General features: G+C 39.8%; 2 protein-coding genes across 3 annotated transcripts in view; both read left to right on the top strand.

Annotated features, from left to right (window-relative positions):
- rnf19b (ring finger protein 19B) overlaps positions 1 to 12,003 on the top strand; it is a 19,442-nt gene extending 7,439 nt beyond the window's left edge. The window contains exons 2-10 of the mRNA XM_016440649.1: positions 664 to 1,880; positions 5,155 to 5,354; positions 6,295 to 6,439; positions 6,478 to 6,502; positions 6,865 to 6,979; positions 8,415 to 8,555; positions 8,637 to 8,826; positions 8,942 to 9,076; positions 10,104 to 12,003. Of these exons, the coding sequence (XP_016296135.1) occupies positions 1,282 to 1,880; positions 5,155 to 5,354; positions 6,295 to 6,439; positions 6,478 to 6,502; positions 6,865 to 6,979; positions 8,415 to 8,555; positions 8,637 to 8,826; positions 8,942 to 9,076; positions 10,104 to 10,524 (1,971 nt within the window). The 5' untranslated portion in view covers positions 664 to 1,281 and the 3' untranslated portion in view covers positions 10,525 to 12,003. The remainder of the gene's footprint in view (positions 1 to 663; positions 1,881 to 5,154; positions 5,355 to 6,294; positions 6,440 to 6,477; positions 6,503 to 6,864; positions 6,980 to 8,414; positions 8,556 to 8,636; positions 8,827 to 8,941; positions 9,077 to 10,103) is intronic.
- A 714-nt stretch (positions 12,004 to 12,717) lies between these two features.
- The window catches only part of LOC107653821 (NADH dehydrogenase [ubiquinone] iron-sulfur protein 5-like), a 2,835-nt gene continuing 1,499 nt past the window's right edge, over positions 12,718 to 14,053 (top strand). The window contains exon 1 of one of the 2 annotated variants that reach the window (XM_016440660.1): positions 12,718 to 12,816. The gene's annotated coding sequence lies outside the window, so the exon portion shown is untranslated. The remainder of the gene's footprint in view (positions 12,817 to 14,053) is intronic. The other variant, XM_016440661.1, reaches the window with a different exon arrangement.

The following is a 14,053-nucleotide window of genomic DNA, read 5'->3' as shown; positions in this document are numbered from 1 at the left end:
TTGGTTTTGTTTTTTTTTTTTTTTTTTTTTTTGAGTAGGAATATGTGTCTGAGAGATTGACAGATTATGTTGGCCTACAGAACCATTTCCTCTGCTTCAGTATGGCATTTGCGTACCGTATTCATGTCCCTCTCACATATAAATAAATGAATAAAGTCCGGTGGAAGCTTGCACTCATGCGTTATGTGATGTATGGTGTTAATATCTGCCGGGTGTGTATATGTGTTCATAAGGGCCAGAGTGACTGTGAGGGTCCTTGTTTGCTGTGTTCATAGTGGGAATCACCATGGCAACTGCACTAGCAGCGCCGTGTGAAGTGGAGAGGGAGTGCTTGAGTGTGTGAGGACGAGAGGGTGTCATCAACAGTGAGACACAAAGAAAATGAGAGAAGTAAAACCTAACACAAAATGGAAGGACAGAAAATTTTTAACAGGTTAAAATCACAGAATCAATTACTTCTCGTTTTTAAACGGCTGGTAAGTGGTTTATGTCAGGCAGTCACTTCATGGGTCCAGTGCAATGAAGAGTTAACTGTGAAATGAAGAGATTGAGAATAAAAGAAGGGAGGAGTGTGTGTGTACGTGAGCGTGTACTGAGCATGCTCCTCCTGCAGGCTGTCTGTGCGCTGTGCTAACTTCCTGTGCTATTTCTCTTCCTTAACAGACCGGCTGATTCAGAAGAAGAGAACTGCAAACTAGAGCACATGCATCTCAGCTCCGCAAGCAAGAGAATTTAGCGGAGGCAACAGAGGACGAGTCCTCGTAAAGGATTATGATATCTTGAGCAAGATTCATTTTTTACTAATAACTTGAACTTCCTAGTGGTCTTTAAACACCCTGTATTTAATTGACAGCATCTGTCAGTTTTGTAGTTCTTAACGTATTTGGGGTGCAACAATTTGCTTTTGTTTCCTGGTTTCTTTTCTTTTTCTATTTACGAGAAGATTGTTGGAGTGAAAGGACTTTTTTTCCCCAATCCTTTTCCATTTTGGCTCAATTAGTCTAGTTATCTTTCCGTTTATTGCTTAAACACGAATCCTTGTTAGAGTTAAGAGGAAGAAATTACTTCATAAATGGAATTTTCCCAACGGGAAAACTAACTGGAATTTGTAGAGACCTTGACAAACATTCTTTTGTGTATCGGGAGTGTCCGTGTCCTTGAGGTTTGGAGCTTTGTTGAAATCATTCCGTGGAAGGAACTGAGACGCTTCACACAAGCTCCTCTAACTCGCTGACCTCTCGTAAGGACTCAAGTAGAACATTACAAGGTTGTTCTTGGGAAATGGGATCTGAAAAGGACTCTGAATCACCCCACTCCTCTGTTAGCGGCATTCCCAATCCGAAATGCCGTGGGCCGGGCAAGAAGCAAGGAAGGATCTCTTTTCATAGTCTCTTCCATAGCAAACGTGGATCCAGGGGGAACAAGGCTAATGTGGGAACTCCTCTTGTGCAACAGCTGCACCAACAGCAACAACTCCAGCAACAGCAGCTTCTCCAGCCCCCCACACCTACCAATGTTTCATCAGACCCTTCTACGGCAGACCCGGCTGAACCTTTGTCCGCTAGCCAGGCCTCTCTGGGAGGTCAAGAACTCCTAGAGTGTCCCCTGTGCCTGGTGCGGCAGCCTGCAGAGCAGCTTCCTGAGCTCCTGGGATGCAGCCACCGGTCTTGCCTGTGCTGTCTAAGGCAGTACTTGCGTATCGAGATCACGGAGAGCCGAGTGCAGCTCAGCTGTCCGGAGTGCGCCGAACGACTTGCCCCAAGGCAGGTGGCCCTCATCCTGGATGATCCCAGCCTGATGGAGAAGTATGAAGAGTTTCTGCTGCGCCGCTGCCTGGCATCAGACCCTGATTGCAGATGGTGTCCAGCTCCAGACTGTGGGTAAGACTGCTTGGGATGTTAGGGAATTGTAAAATGTTTTGAATAGGAGATATATGGCCAAAATGTTGTGGACCTTCTAATTAATGAGTTTGCAAGACTCTAGGGAATTGTGGGATGTGGCAACAGTTTTGGGAGGGACACTTCTGTTCCAGTATTATATAACCCTGTGCACATAGTGAGGTCATTATACAAATGATTTACTGAGTAAATTATGTGGAAGAACTTGACTAGCCTAAAGCCCACATCTGGACCCCAGTGGAGATCTTTGGGATGAATTGAATCTAAAGGTGTAGGTTTGATTTGAAAGTTGGTAGGGACATATAGCAAGGAGGCAGGGGACAAATCTGAGATTATATATTTTTTTTAAACAAACCAGCGATTAAAGGACGTTGATCATATTCAAAATGGCTGTTTATTACATTGCATTGCAGAAAGAGGTCTGGAAATGTAGACAGATTAACATCCCCTCATATCACAACAGCCTCATTTCCTATTTTCTCTGCCACATAATATTAGATATGACTGCTGACCTATTGTGTTCCTGATATCTGAGGTGACCTCACTATGAATCTTCCCTTTACTTTTAACATTTAAATGTTATCCTGCCCTGTAGTCAGTGGTGGACATGGTCATAGGCGCGACATAGGGCGGCAACGTTTGGCATGAAGTGCTGCCCTGCATAAAGCTGTCACACTCCATTTCTCTCATTTCAGTGCTTTTGGTTCCAGTGAAATCACAAAATGAAAGGCAATCTAATCTGCTACTGAAATTCATCAGCATCTACTGATATTCAGATGGTATTTTAAATAGTAATGAATCAAAAATTCAGCAACCCAAAATATTAGGCCGAAACTGCAAAAAAATTCATGTACATGGCCAAAACAGTTTTGGAGGGCCAAAATCATTGACAGAAACGGTTTAATTAGCGTTTCTCCGATGATGTGTTTTGTGTTTTAGTGTCTGTTTCATGCACACAATGTGGATGTGCTACAGCAGTGTAAGCAGTGTGGACACACTTCACCGTGACAAAAAAAATGATGTTAGAGTAGAAATATGTGAAAGTTGTTCAGCTGAAATATTGAGAGGTGGCTCATTGCTGAAGAACTTTACTATGACTGGTTTAATGTATCCCCTGAGAACACGACACCTTGAACAGCATTCGGAGGTCAGTTAACCAGTTATGCAATTTAATTACGGAAACTTTATTTTCGGTTTCAGTTTTTGACTAAATGAACACTTGAATTTAAGTTTCAGTATTTCAGTAAAAAAAAAATATATACAAGACTCATCAATTTGTAAATCTCTTGGTTCTTATTGTGAATTAGAGATTGACAAAAAAATATAACTTGTTTGTTAATGCAAAAAATGAATTTGATTCTATTATGACATAATCTGAGTACTACTACTAATAATAATAATAAATGGCTATATGTACAGTATATATATATATATAATTTTAGTTTCAGTATTTCAGGAAAAAAAACACTTGAAAAACATTTAAATAGTAAATAAATAATTTAAAAATCAAATTTATTTCTTCAAACTTGTGATCTCTGGCACTGAAGGCAAGAGACACTCCACTGAGCCACATCAGCTCATGTTTTGAGTCTGGACTGTGCCCCCCTTAAGACTGAAATCCTAGAATCGCCCCTGACGTAAGCGTCCATCGACCAATGAGAATTTCAGTTGGCTCCAGCTTTCGGAAAACCAGTTTGCTGTATTCCCTCTTGATTTCAGCCTAACACAGCTCTTCCCACACCCTCAACACGGAGCTTACGCATTCATATCCGTCAAACACTCGCTAGTGTGTAGACATCCTAAAATTTCTAGTTTCTCGCCCCGACATGCTCTCGTGCCTGAATGAGAGCAAATCCAGCAATGTTCCAACATCTGTTTGAAAACCTTCCCAAGAGGATGGAAGCTGTGTGGAAAGGACCAGCTCTTTATTAAAGCCAATGGTTTTGAAACTAAAATCTCAACAAGGGTGTGGTATTTGGGCGTCCACATACTTTTGACCAAATAGTGTATTAAATGCACTTCTATCTATATATTTCAGATCTTTGTTAGATTCAGTAGAAGTAAGAGGACGTATTTAACAGTTTCTGTTTGTTCTGTGTGCTTCTACAAGTGTAGGAGGCATTTGGACAGTTATAAGGAAAACTTGCATTTGTGTGGGAAGCCTAGTTTAGCTGATGTGTCATTCTGAGAGAGTGTGATTTACTTCAGAGGCCTTTTACAACCTGTCCAAGGTTTGCCAGTCATAATGATGTGCCAGTGACCTACATATAAGGGACATGATTCTGTTTGCGTCTCTGCATGTTTGAGTCACTGCCACTTCCTATCAGGCCCACGACTGGTGATAAGGGGTTTTCAGATGGTCTGGGAATTTTTCAAAAAAGGCCATTTTGGCCATTAGAGATCACACAATTGGCTATCTGGTTATTTAGTTGCATCATGAGGTTATTAAATGAAAGTGTGACACTTTTTTTGCTGTAGGATACATTAAGGTTCACCCAGATGGTTAGTTTGCCTATTTGTAGACTAACTAGGAATCTCCCACCTTAGACGATAAAAACACTTTTGATTTCAGAATCACAGAAACAAACCCTTGTTTTGCTGACGGAAAAGGTTTCCCAGTTAATTTTACTGTATCAGTTCCAGTCCACGGTGCTACTTATTACCCATCACCCCCCCAACCAACCGGCTTTGCTTCAGCTTGATTGAAAGTCCAGAGCTGCCAATGGGAAAAAGGAACAGCTTGTTTCTCTCTCCCTCAGTGATAAGTCGCCATGGCAACTGAAATGTGGCACAGAGATAGAGTTGCTATGGGTAACTGAGGCTGGTATTTGATTAAGACAATCATTGGCTACTCACTTGACTGTGTGTGCATGCCACGGTGTCTTTGTTAGCTTCAAATTAGAGTGTTGATTTCAATGTATTTAATCCTAGTGAGCTCTGAGTGTTCTGGTAGACCATAATCATGTATAATGAGGTCAGTTTCAGCTTGACTGTACATGTAGGGTGTGTGTGTGTGCCAGTACGTGCAGGTAATTGGAAGCTCTTTGTATAGGATGGTAGACTTCTCCATTGCAACTGAGCTGATTAATGAGGTGTCGGCTGGAGGAGGAATGTTTTCTTCAGAACCTGCTTTAAATTCAGCCAACAGGTCATAACATGCGCTTAAAATTAAGATTGTTTTTGTCATGCATAAGCTAATGTTAGACAGGGAAGTTGGGTCAGTCTGATGACCTGGTTTGCATTATTCTCCTGCCAGGTTCGCAGTCATCGCCTCTGGATGTGCCAGCTGCCCCAGGCTGGTGTGTCGAAGAGAAGGGTGTGGTGCTGAGTTCTGTTACCATTGCAAGCAAGTTTGGCATCCTAACCAGACCTGTGACTCTGCCCGCCAGCAGAGGGCGCTGTCCTTGAGAACGCACAGTAACCACTCACCCAGCTACACGGCCGAGCAGGGACATAGTGAGTATTTAACTACCAATCAACCACTATTTTCTGTCTCACAAACATACAGTGAAGGACAGACTCAAGCCATATCCAAAGACTGTAATATAATTTGGGGTTAGGCTCTTTATACCTGGGCAAGGAGACAACCACATAGCAACGTCCTAGAAACCGCCCAGATCACCCTAGCAAAAACATAGCAATGCCCTAGAAAACACTACTCTTAGATCCCGCTAGTAACCACCTAGCAGCACCCTAGAAATCACCCTCACCTCACATAGCAACAAAAAAAACAGCAAATCCATGGTAACAACACAGAATATCCTAGCAACCTCCTAGTAACACCCTAAAGACCACCAAGAACACCACAGCAACCATCTAGCAGCACTAGAAACCACCCGAACCACCTTAACAACTGCCCTGATCACTGGATCACGTTTTACACATACAAGCGCCATTCACATTTTTATTCAGAAAATGTAGAAATCTAGTACATGTTGTACTGCGGGGCATTAGTGTCTTAGTGCTTGACTGTTTTCTCTGTTAAGTACATATCGCAAAGTGTTTATCACTTCGAAAAAGACTATCACAAATTAGTGGATAAAAATAAACTGTCAAAACTCTAGTGTGCTTGCTTTCTGGTTTATTGTGTTTCAGAGTGCCATCAGCCACTCATACAATTTGATTTGCTGTGTGCTTCCCCCTTGAGCACTTTCGTTTTGTGCACTTCAGTGTTCACTGCAGATTATTGAAGTTTCTCTTTCCCTAAAGGACTGCGCTTTCTCCTCCTCCTCCTCTGAGTTCTCGCTAGTTCCTCTCCTGAATTCCAGCAGGAGTCTGCTAACGTCTCTTATTCCCTGTCTGGCATTCAGAAAGCACTTCCTCAGCACACATTGTTTACAGCAGATACTGTCTGCCTGGACAAATTCTAAATCCCAACCCTTTAATCCCCACTCAGCTGATGACATCAAGCCTTGCCCCCGATGCGGTGCCTACATCATCAAGATGAATGACGGCAGCTGTAATCACATGACCTGTGCTGTGTGCGGCTGTGAGTTCTGCTGGCTCTGTATGAAGGAGATTTCAGACCTGCACTACCTCAGGTACCTTCTGCTACCCATCAGTGGGAATTTCTCAAACGCATTCCTGTTTACATTGGACGCAAGGTGCGAAATGCCAACATTCCCTACAGCGTTACAGTTTAGAAGTTAATACAGAAATCTTTATCACCTGCAATCAGGAACAGAATATCCTTAAAAGGCCTGGGAATTTCCCTCTAGTCAGCCATGTCGCTCAACCAGCTTAATTGCTTTTGATTTTGCCATGATTCTAGAAAATGACTTCCTGGTGTAGGACACCGAGTTGGCATTAAACGTTATTTCCATTATTTTAAGACATTTTGTTCTGTTTCAAAGAATTCATTCAGATTTTGAAGCTTTAGGCTTTTTGCCAGTAGATCAGATCTTTGGTTTTAGCAGATAAAGGCACATTTGTGACCGTGCAGTAACACAGCTGCTGTTTGTCACAGATCCACTCGCACTACGAGGGCAAGAAAACGTCCCATCACAGGAGGAATCTCGCTATCACTGGTGGTGTGGCTCTGTCAATCATCACGGCTCCAGTCATCGCTGCGGTCAGCGTGGGTGAGTATTCCTGAAATAATTTACATTCATATTTACATTTATTCGTTTAGCAGATGCTTTTATTCAAAGCGATTTACAAATGAAGAATGCTGCAAAGCAATTCGTCCTTACAAGATGGTAATGATAATGTTTCAGAGGCAAAAAACAGTGATTTCAATAGGAATCCACATGATTGGGAATTTTGCCTGAAGGCAAAAGATTTACCCACATAGATTTTGCAAAGTTCAAGTTGGTCACACTGACCAAGAGAAATCTGGTTGGTTTGAAAGTGACTTCTGTGTCAGCTGGGCTTCATATATCTGTACACTAATAACAATAGACAATGGACCGTTTTTGTCTGCAAAATTTTGCTAATGTGACCACACTTTAGAAGTGCTACTACACTTGAATGATATAGAAAATGGTCATAGATCACTCGAAAACATTTTTTGCTGCAGATTTTTTTTCTTAATCATGTTGTTTTAGACTTTCTCTCATCTGTTTAACACAAAATGTGAATTTTAGAGAATATTCTAGCCATGTTCATGAATCAGACTGATTTCTTTCTAGTTCAACTCATTGTCTCAGTGATTCAGTCACAGCAAATCAGTGGTCAATTTCTGTCTATCACATAAAGCTATCATATGGCTGTAGAATATGGAATATATGCTGTACAGACTACTTGTATGATTTTATGACACTCATCCTTTGTGAAGCTTAAGCTTCAGTTCCTGTTCATTATAATGGAATCTATAGACAATTGCTTCTGCATTTAGCCTCCGCAACCGCAGCTTCCGGTGTGGAACAATGTATGGAAATTGTGAGAAATTGAAGCACAAAATTAAATCTTGAGGAAGTGTCACAGCAATACTGATGCAATACCACCTATACACTACAAGTATTTAACTCATTAATGGAACTTTATTACTGTAAAGTTATGTTTTAATATACTAAAATGTTATGTTTATTAAACACTGCTGGTCATACATTTGGAGTAATTAAGATTTGTGTAATGTGTTTGAAAGAAATCTCTCCAATGCTCACCAAGGCTGCATTTATTTAATCAAAAATACAGTAAAAGTGTAATATTATGAAAAAAGTTTATGATCCTTCAGAAATCAATATGCTGATTTTATTGAATTGATAATTATTATCAATCATTAATAGCGATCAAATATTAATAACGGTTCTTATTATCAGTGTTGAAAAAAATGAAAGAAAGTTCAAAAGAACAGCATTTATTTGGAGTAGAAATCTTTCTTACTTCAAATTTTGTGGTAGTGTATCATGGTTTCCACAAAAATATTAAGAAGTGCAACTGTTACCAACATTGATAATAATGAGAAATGTTTCCTGAGATCCCAATCAAGCATATTTACTCATTAACTATCCTTTTAACTTCATTTTCAAACCCAGAGATTGACTATAGCTCCAAATCTCTCTCTCTTCCCTGCAGGCATTGGCGTCCCTATCATGTTGGCATATGTGTATGGTGTTGTGCCTATCTCTCTGTGCCGCGGCGGGGGCTGCGGGGTGAGCCGGGGGAAAGGGCGAGGTGTTAGGATAGACTTTGATGAGGATGACGGGCCTATTACAGGTAAAAAAAGATGATTGATCAAGTGTATCATCAGAAAAAAAACTTGGCAGTGCTGATTATTGTATTGAACAATCAATGTAGTTGCTGATGCATGGCGAGCGCTGAAGTCTCCCAGCCTGGGCGAGAGCAGTTTGGAGGGAGGAGCCAGCGGCCTCAGCACCACCTCTCCCAGCGAGGGCTTGTCCGTCGCCCCAGGGGGTCTGGGAGACACGCCCCACTTCAACACACTTGCAGGAGGAGCGCTTGGTGCGAGGACAGGAAAACACAGCAGGTATGAAGGCATGTGGGATGTCAGCAGCAGGGCATGCTGGGTTATTCACTGTACTGTATGGTAAATACACAAGAGCTAATGTTCTTGTTTTCATGGAAACATGTTTATGTTTCAGGCTGGAGGTGCAGGCGACAGAGCTGGGAAAGGAAGGTGCTGGAAGGGAGACGGGCAGCTTGGGAGCGGCCAGTGACTGTGCCAGCACTAGGGGCATGGCAGGATCAATCACTTCCTCTTACACCTTACCTGACAGGTGTGTGAATCACTTTGAATAAAAGCAACTGCTTAACGAATAAATACACAATACTGTTCAATACCGAGTATTTTATCATGTTTTAGAAAAATGTCTCTTATGCTCACCATGTAATTGATCCGTAAAACAGTAATATTGTGAAATATTATTACAGTTCTAAATAAGTCAAGTCAATATAATAAGTCAAAATAAGTCAAGTCAAGTCAAGTCACCTTTATTTATATAGCGCTTTTAACAATACAGATTGTGTCAAAGCAACTGAACAGCATTAATTAGGAAAATAGTGTCAATAATGCAAAATGACAATAGTAAACACAAATTTTTCAGTTAAATAACTATTTTCTCTTTTTTTTAATATATTTTAAAATGTAAAATTACTGTGGTGGCATTAGAGTTTTTTTTAATAGTTTATAATTCATCAGTATCGGATATTTAATCATTCATTCACATTTTTCTTATTTTTACATTTAGATTACCTTTGCTGTCATCTAATAAAATCACACTGTTAAATATATTTAGCAAATCTCAAAATGAAAATCCATTTTTTTTTATTTAGTTTTTGTTTTTAGTGTTTTATTTTTATTGTATTTAGACATATATTAGGACATATAATTATTAGATTTATTTAGACAAAAATATTAGGTTACACTTTATTTTAAGGTGTCCTTGTTACAGTGTAATTATGCATTGAAGTACTGAGTAATATTAATTAACATACTTATTAAAGGGTTAGAGTGAGGATTAGGGTTTGGTTTAGGGTTAGTTAATGTAATTATGCATAATTTATGGTTATTACTATAGTAAGTACATGTAACATGTAACAAGGACACTGTAAAATAAAGTGTTATTTTACATGGTTATTTTATGGTTTTGGCCGTACAATGAAAATAATTATTAGCTTATGTGAATGGGCCAGAATTTTAATATTGGTGCATCCAGACAACAAAATATAAAATTACAGCAGCCTTGATTAAAAACTCCTGGAAGTGATGCTTTGTCTCACATTTTCTGATCTGTTGTGTTTCAGAGAGGGCACTAACCTTGAGATCCAGGTGGACATTGAAACGAAACCGAGCCATTTGGGTCTAACCACTGAAGAGGATCTGGCTCCGCCCACTGCTGCCATGGCTCCCGGCTCAGGGGAGGAGCCTCAGGACTGCAGCTCCCGCAGGAGCAGGGTTGTCATGGATTCCCCTCTGGGCCTGTCGCCTGGGATGTCACTCAGGGAGGGTCTCCGAGATGTCACCCTCGCTCAGCCGGAAAGCATCCGCAGTGACCTAGAGATGTCCGACACGCAGTCGGACGACATCGCAGAGCTAACGTCCGACGACTGCGACTCACCCCACCCCAAGAGCTGCCACGCCGCTCCCCCGCCGCAGACCACCTGCAGAGCATTGAACCCCACCGACAGCCTGCACTGTCCCGACAATGTCATTCTGTACGTGTGAGAGAGACTCTCACCATTGCACAAAGCCAACCGTTTCTGAGCTTTTGACGCTTTACCTCTTCATTTGCTGCTTTTTGTAATTATTAAAACACCTTAATGGCATCCAGACAACTCATGGAACTGAACTCATTGCTCTGCTCGACTGTCCCGTCTGGTTATTACAGACACGGACAGGTCCTCTACCTCTTGAGAAATTCATACTGTTATTCATTGGTTGGTGTTTACTTCTCAGTGTGGAAATGCCTTGATCAAAAAAGCGCTGAATCGGTACTATCGCGACCAGAAGAATTTCCTTAGAAAACAAACAGACAAATAATGTGAAATGTCTCCAAGCACATGTATATGTGAGAGGCTTTCGAGTGGATTGTATATGGATGACACATTACAGTATTGTTTGTATGTTTGTTTTACTCGTTTTTAATATTGACCTGGAAATTGTATGATTCGCCGCATGCTCATTCGCATGCTAGTATTGTTTTGGTCGCACTGGCCCGGTTTGCACAGAAGAATACACACACACACACACACACACTTCAGAGTGAGAGTAAGGTCAGTGCAATGGGAGACTGATCCGAACTTCACTAGCAGACAGTTTCACCTGAATCACTGACTGCCTGCCTTACAGACAGAGCACATGCACTCCGATCCCTTACACTGTCTGTGACTCACTGACAACACTGTTTATGCCCTCTTGAGCGGAGACGTGAGAGATGGATGTATTGTTGATTTTATTGCTAGGTATTAAAATCATATAGTATCAAGAATGGAATTGCCATTCACATGCATGTCTGTTGTTAATAATATTATTTAATTATGATTTTTGGCTGTTTTATCTCTTTCTTAAGCACATGGCTTTTGAATCTTTTTGTTTTGCGCAATTGCATTTTTTTATGTTAATTTTCCCTCTAGCTGGATGGATGGAGAGCGAGTTGGGTTGGATGGATGAGCACTCCTGCACTTTATCCCACTATTTATCATTGTTCTACATTGTAGGCTTATATTTATGCACTTCATTTTTTCTTTTGGAGCTTCTCTGGGAAACATTTGAATGGTGTAGTCATGATTTTGTTATTTAATTTTGTGTGTAATTGTTTTGCATTTTTAACATGCTATGCTTTCGGAATCTCATAATTATCTTTGGCTGCAGAAAGAGAATCATCGGTTTTTACATGTAATGATGGATTAGCTTTGTCTTGTAATCAAATGACTTGTGGTTGTCACATCTTTTGCTTTTTTTGGTGTGAAGATGCTTTTATATTTTCAGTTTTGTGAGCGGATTGTGAAAACTACTTGATAATTTGAACTTTAAACTGGTTATGTATGGTGAAATGAGTGTTAACTAAATTCAGTTACATAAGCAATATGCTGAAAGGAAGGTGTATTAAATCTGGCATTGTTTTGTACATCCCCACAAAGAGAACTGCACTGGCTGTGAGTGTTTGAATCAACATGAAAATAAACATTTCCTCCTTTGTGGCAAGTTTGACTTATTTATTCAACTCTTTTATTTGCATATATGCTAATTGGCTTCTATAGTAGTCTATAATATATACACACTACATTAGCATTACTGCACTGGTATTACATTATAGGTCCAGCTTAAAATCCTAAACACAACAATAAAAAGACCCTCAAGTTCAGTAAAGGCTGAAAGAATGGTTGTAACATCCATGAGAAATGAGGAAAAAAAATTAACTTAAATGATTTTAGCAAATGGCTGCAATATAACAAAGAGTGAAAAATGTAAGGAGGTCTGAATACTTTCCGTACCCACTGTATATTGCTAAATTCATCTGTAAATATTGTAAGTCAAAGTTGTATGCACCTAAGGTATATTGTTATTGTTAAAAACGTACAACAAACTTTTTTTTTAAAGGTTCATTGCATAATTATTATTGTTAACTGAAAATAAAACTTTTAAAAACGTCTATCTACAATAATACCAACGAATAAAGATGAGAAAAGCACATACCAAACTACTAAAACTTATTAAACTATTAAAACGTCTATAGGCTAACTGGAATTAAAATAAAAAACTAAAAACACAAACCTAAGAGCTAACCCAACAATACCATATGAATATATTTATTATATAAATATTACAAAATGAACACTGGTTCTGTCTTCAGTTCAAAATCCAAAAATGTGCCAACACTGCCCCCTACCGTGAGTGCGCGACATCGACGTCACAATGTTTGCAGTAGTGGCGCAAACCAAGCCTGCTTTACGGCAGCTGAGAGGTCGTTCGTGAACTGTGGGCCTGAGGAAGGTTAAAGTGATTCTGAACCGAACGGTCAGTGTTTGTATTTACAATTTGAGAACTTTTGTATCTTTCATGTACTATTAATAAATCTACTAGCTTCAATATAAACCTTTCGCTGTACATACATTACGTTAGAATAAACGCATTCTGCTGTATCGTTATCAGGCCTGCAGTTAGGCTATCCAGTTAGCCTTCTGCAGGACTACGACTATCAGCACAACTTGTTTTATTCTGCGATGAAAATGTAAAACAAGCAAGCCTGCACATGTTAAACGTGGTTTTAACTAACCTGACAGATCGCTTTTTGTTAACGCCCGCTAATGAATATTCTACTAATCAGATACAATAACTCGTTGTTGTATTTCTGTCTTGGTCTTACAATGCTCTTAATTCGCCCTTCCACTAATTAAGGCCTTAAAAAGGTCTAAAATTGGAGCCCAAAGTCTAAAATTAAGTTATGGCACTAACTGTGCCATGTACTGCAAACAAACAAAACAAAAAACGTCTTGTTTTCCAATACAAATGTCTAAACATCCTTAAATCGAGATATATTTACTTGAGATGCAAAATAAAGATAGTAATTATTATTTTTTTTCTTATTCTTATTTATTTATTTTTTATTTTCTGAGAGACTAAACAAAATTAGTTTTATACTTTATACTTAAAGTAGAGTTAGTTTATACTTCAGACAAAAACACACAGGCTTATCTGTCAGCAGGTGTGAAAACGTTTCTCTTTACATTTTTCTGAGCCTATTGGCAAATGTTTGTTCTTGTTTTAATGATAAACTCAATTCATTTTCTCATCAATTTATCAGAAAACACCATACTTGGGACACCATACTTGTCTACATGTCACGTCACTCACATACTCAGGAAAAAAAGTTACACTGACAGAAAAAAAAATCACGTTTTTGCATGTACAGTAAAAGTTATGGTTAGTTATTTCCTTATTCTAGTGGTTGGGAAACAGAAGTATTCTGTCCGTGTGTGTAATTTGTTTGTAAAGGACCGGGACACACCAAGCCGACTTCAAAGAACTAGCGGCGACGAAAGACAACAGTGTCGGACCAAAAAGCTGCGCTCGAACACACTGCACAGACTACAGCCGACGGCAAACTTATGCCCGGTTCAGACTACACGATTTTAGCCCGATTTTGCCATGATTTGCTTGACGTAGGGTGTCGTGGGGATTCGTAAACGACAATGGGCGTCGGGACTAGGAATATGCCGGTATCAAATGTTCATGTTGCGATTAATTGCTAATG

The sequence above is a fragment of the Sinocyclocheilus anshuiensis genome, unplaced genomic scaffold (genome assembly GCF_001515605.1).
Source record: "Sinocyclocheilus anshuiensis isolate Anshui unplaced genomic scaffold, SAMN03320099.WGS_v1.1 scaffold223, whole genome shotgun sequence".
Taxonomy (NCBI): Eukaryota; Metazoa; Chordata; class Actinopteri; order Cypriniformes; family Cyprinidae; genus Sinocyclocheilus; species Sinocyclocheilus anshuiensis.
This window is presented reverse-complemented; position numbering and strand designations above follow the sequence as displayed.